Raw genomic sequence first — 5,000 nt, 5'->3', positions numbered from 1 at the left:
TTTTGGGCTGGAAATTATCAGCTTCATCTGGCAACCCTTCTAGGAACCCTCCCATGTGGTCTTCCATCTGCACGTAAACAACAACAACAACACCAAACAAAAGCCATAAAAGTGTCCAGGAACATGGTACTATACTAGGGAGCGTAATCCTTGTCACAGTGAAAGGAAGCCAGCAGCCTCTGATGTCTAATTACATACCGCATTTGTGTGTGTGTGTGTGTGTGTGTGTGTGTGTGTGTGTGTGTGTGTGTGTGTGTGTGTGTGTGTGTGTGTGTGTGTGTGTGTGTGTGTGTGTGTGTGTGTGCAGCAGTGGTGGCCAGGAACGTCGTCCTTGTCACAGTGAAGGGGAGCCGGCATCCTCTGATGTCTAATTACGTGTGTGTGTGTGTGTGTGTGTGTGTGTGTGTGTGTGTGTGTGTGTGTGTGTGTGTGTGTGTGTGTGTGTGTGTGTGTGTGTGTGTGTGTGTGTGTGTGTATGTGTGCGTAGTACTCTGTGTGTGTGTGTGTGTGTATGTGTGTGTGTATGTGTATGTGTGCGTAGTACTCTGTGTGTATGTGTATGTGTGTCTGTGTCTGTGTATGAGAGTGTGTATGTGTGTGTGTTTGTGCAGCAGTGGTGGCCAGGAACGTGGTCGTTGTCACCGTACGTGAGGGGATGTCGTCGCCGTCCTCTGTAGTCTCCGATGTATAATTAGGAGTATAGTTTTCTTAACGGGGTTCCTTGCATCCGCCTCGTTTCCCAGAATGGAGAGCTAGGTGGAGGGCAAACTACACAGAGCCAGCGAGGGGTCTGTCCAGGGTTGCCAGATTGGGCTGTTTCCCGCCCAATTGGGCTACTTTGGATGGCCGTGTGCGGGTAAAAATGGATGTTAGCAGAAAAACCCCGCCCAATTCTTGCCACAGAAATGAATAGAATTGGGCGGGATTTTGTGCTTTAGGCAGGTTTTGAGCATTTTTTGGGCTGGAAATCATCAGCCTCATCTGGCAACCCTGGGTCTGCTCTGCCAACCCCCATAAAAATAACAAGGGGTCACTTTTACATGGCAGTCAACAGCAGCTTTCCAAGAAACTTACTTCACAACACAACAATGGAGTTATTTTTTGTCAATGTGTTTTTCGGCGTGTTTTTTCCCCTCATAATTATTGTCCAGGAATTGCTTCTTTTAATAGTTTGACAAGGAGACGAACATTTCCATAGCATTTTCATGGTCAATATTTTAGACTGAGATTATAAAAGTACTGTAGTATTTCACTTTTTGTCTTTAAATAAAATAAAATAGTACTTCGAATTATTTTCCTGAAAAGCTCCCCTGAATGAAACATGTACTGTAAATGACCAAAAAAGTGACCCAAAATAAATAGCACATTCAGATTTCCTTTCCTTTCTGTAAAACTACTGGTTGACAAAATATACACACACAACTCCCGTTTAAGTTATTTGTGTGATTAAAAATCCCTTTAGTTGGAGTTTTAACATTGTTTCGATATTCGCTCATTTTTGTCCCAACTTTTTGTTTTGTTTTCCAAAAACACGTGTCAAGTTGACATTGACAGTCACACATGGCCAATGTCACGTCACATGGCATTGACACAAGACAAAAAAACAAACACAGGAGGAAGACAAACGGCAGTAAAGTGAGTAGGGGTCCGGGGCAGACCATGCCAAACGCCGCTCGACGCATTTTTATAGCTTCCCTTTGAAAAGAACACAGCCTTGATTTCAGGGGTTTTTTTGCGGTAGTAGGTAGGAATGGGCCGTGTTTTGGTCGTTAAGCCGTTAAAAGAGAAACTGAAGGAAAGATTATGTAATGACAACATCGGAAGAACGTTCACTATATTTTTAAGGTCAAGGCCATATGGTCAAATGGTCAAGGCCGTTGTGATCGCATCTGTGATGTTTCACTTTGAGCACAAACAGAAAATGACCCAGTGCTATTTCTGTTCTCTTACTGTCTTTCAACAACAATTCGTTTTTTTTTCTACGCGAGTCTACAATGCATTGGCACTAACTGTTGTTGACGGATCCCATTGACTTGCATGAGGCGGACGGGAAATGCATTGGATGTACTTGGATGTACAGTACAAATTTTTTAGGGGCTTGTATGCCTTTATTTGACAGGACAGTCGAATATTTGGACAGGAAGCGAATGGGACAGAGAGACAGGGGAGGATCGGGTTATGACCCCGGACGGACTCGAACCGGGGTCCCCATGGGTGGGCATGCAAGCCCAAATGTGGAGGGCTTAATGTACAGTACAATTAACCCCTCATATAATACTGTAACTCTGACCTCTCCTCCTCCTCCTCCCCAGGTAGCCTACCTGACCTCTCACCTCTGACCTCTCCTCCTCCTCCTCCCCAGGTAGCCTACCTGACCTATGACCTCTCACCCCTCCTCCCCCTCCCCAGGTAGCCTACCTGACCTCTCACCCCTCCTCCTCCTCCCCAGGTAGCCTACCTAACCTCTGACCTCTCCTCCTCCTCCCCAGGTAGCCTACCTGACCCATGACCTCTCTCCTCTCCTCCTCCTCCCCAGGTAGCCTACCTGACCTATGACCTCTGACTTCTCCTCCCCCTCCCCAGGTAGCCTACCTGACCTGCGTCCGGCCGAGGCAGGTGAGTTCACGCGGCGGGCGTTCCATGCAGGTAAGCTGGACCTGACGGAGGTGGAAGGGCTCGGAGACCTGATCCACGCCGAGACCCAGGCCCAGCGCAGGCAGGCCCTCAGGCAGATGGGCGGAGACCTGGGACGCCTCTACCACGACTGGAGCCACAGACTCAAACGGGTATGCAATATATATACTTATCAATTATATAGGATTTATTAATTATTTAGGATAGGGTGAGGCAGGCCCTCAGGCAGATGGGGGGAGACCTGGGACGCCTCTACCACGACTGGAGCCACAGACTCAAACGGGTATGCAATATATATACTTATCAATTATATAGGATTTATTAATTATTTAGGATAGGGTGAGGCAGGCCCTCAGGCAGATGGGGGGAGACCTGGGACGCCTCTACCACGACTGGAGCCACAGACTCAAACGGGTACGCAATATATATACTTATTTACCCATTGACGCCTAAGGCACCTTCCAAAAAAGGGTACTGAATGCCTGAGCCCTTTTAAAGAAATGCTGCCCTCAGCCTATAAAAACCTAAGTATCTCAGCTTCTGAAGCACATAAAAATATGCATTAGTTGCAAAGTTGCATTAAACGCTAAGAGCCTCATCTTTCATTAGAATGTGTTCATTCATCACAAACAAACAGAGATTTTTAATAAAGTTGTCTCAAATCTCATGAGCCTGAATGTTGCGTAATGCAGCTCCAGGGGCCAGGGCCAATGTTGCACAACGCAACATCAGACATCAGCCTGAAATGTTGATGTAAAGCAGGGTTGACCCATGTTTTCATGCTGTTGACGCCAAATTCGGACCATTCCACCTGAGTGTTGCAGTAGATATCAAGACTCATGAGCCTGTGTAAATTGTTGCTTCATTTTCGTGTTCTTAGCTGACAGGAGTGGCACCTAATAGCCTTGGTCTCATTAGCCGCGCTTCAGCGGCCCGGGGCCGCCCGGGGCTCAGGAGAGTGGCCGGCTCGGAGCTGCCGGCCCCGGGCCATTTTTTGCCTGATCGGACTCATAGCCGACCCCAGGCACATTCAGGTACACGCCTTGTTTGTGAAACGTCAGTCGGGCACAGCCCACTTTCGCCCCAAATCACAGAAGGACAACAACAGAACAACGACAAAGAATAACAACATGCCCATTAACAACATGCATTCAACCAGCCATTATTGTTTAGCAATCGTTCAGCACTTATAAGAAGACGGTACTTAGAGGTGTGAATGCAGATTAAAACATGGCAAAGCTAGCAGCCATGTCAAACTTGTAGCCCAAGTTAACATTTGAATTGGATCATATGCGAATCATGAGAATTGAGCACACAGCACCAATATCAACAAATATGTATTTTCTATCACGGACATTTAGGTAGTGTGCTTGTAGGTCCAGGTAAGATGACTGTCTCGTCTAAAAACGAACATTACACAAACTAGCAGTGCGCTAAAAACATGCTAAAAGCATGCTAACAAAATCATCACCTGGAGTCTGCCTGATCTGACACCCAGACCAACGAAGCTAATTTGGTCAAAATCCAAAAAACAAGAAGTTATTATCTTACTCTTGGCGTAATCACAGGTACTTGTGGGTTGAATCAAATAATTCCAGAAACTCGTCAACAACTCCAGAAAGTAATGTGATGATGCTTTGTTTATTAACTGTAGCCATTCACTTGAATGGAACTCTGCAGCACTCATCTGCTTGTTAATGCGGACTCTGGGGGAGACTGCCTGCCGCAAGTGTCCTGCTACGGAACACAGAGAGATGAGCCACGCACGCGACTCTCCTCAACACGGCTGTAGTGATTAACCAGCCATGGAAAAAATAAATTGAGACTGTGAATTGCGATGTTTACAAGGAAATAATTTTAATCAATAACAATGAAATACCCAAAAAAGCAATACCCATGTCAGATTCGAATATTAATGGCCAATTAATATTCGTTCGAATGTCTCGAATTTTCTTAACATTCGACTTATATTCGAATATCGAATATCGAAGTCAAAGGCTTAGTGGAAAGCATGCCAAATCACGATAATGGCACAAGAGTTGGCGGCTAAAAGCAGAAAAAAGCGACATGACTTAGCTATGACATCCCAAGTTTAAGTGTAGTGGTGCCCATGATGCCCTGATAACAACAAAAAAGTTATGTTGGCTAAATAACTTTAAAAACACAAACAGAAGTGCCAAGGTTGCATCTTATGAAATTATGCCATAAGAAAGCCAAACACCCCAAACTAATGCTTAACCATAATTTGCCCAGAATTTAGCGATAAGTCCCCCATGCAGCCACATTATTACACAGAGGTTGACCCCGCCTCCGAGCCTCGGTGGTGCTTGCTGGCCCATCGAATTCGACGGGCCAGGGAAAGCGGC

At 45.9% G+C, this 5,000-nt stretch overlaps 1 protein-coding gene across 2 annotated transcripts in view; it reads left to right on the top strand.

Moving 5' to 3' along the window:
• The window catches only part of gtpbp3 (GTP binding protein 3, mitochondrial), a 54,532-nt gene that overhangs the window by 14,920 nt on the left and 34,612 nt on the right, over positions 1-5,000 (top strand). For both annotated transcript variants that reach the window (XM_063200512.1, XM_063200511.1), the window contains exon 4: positions 2,584-2,786. In XM_063200512.1, coding sequence (XP_063056582.1) covers positions 2,584-2,786 — 203 coding nt within the window. The remainder of the gene's footprint in view (positions 1-2,583; positions 2,787-5,000) is intronic.

The sequence above is a fragment of the Engraulis encrasicolus genome, chromosome 6 (assembly GCF_034702125.1).
Source record: "Engraulis encrasicolus isolate BLACKSEA-1 chromosome 6, IST_EnEncr_1.0, whole genome shotgun sequence".
NCBI classification, from domain to species: Eukaryota; Metazoa; Chordata; class Actinopteri; order Clupeiformes; family Engraulidae; genus Engraulis; species Engraulis encrasicolus.
The sequence above is the reverse complement of the archived record's forward strand: the minus strand, read 5'-3'. Positions and strand labels throughout refer to the sequence as shown.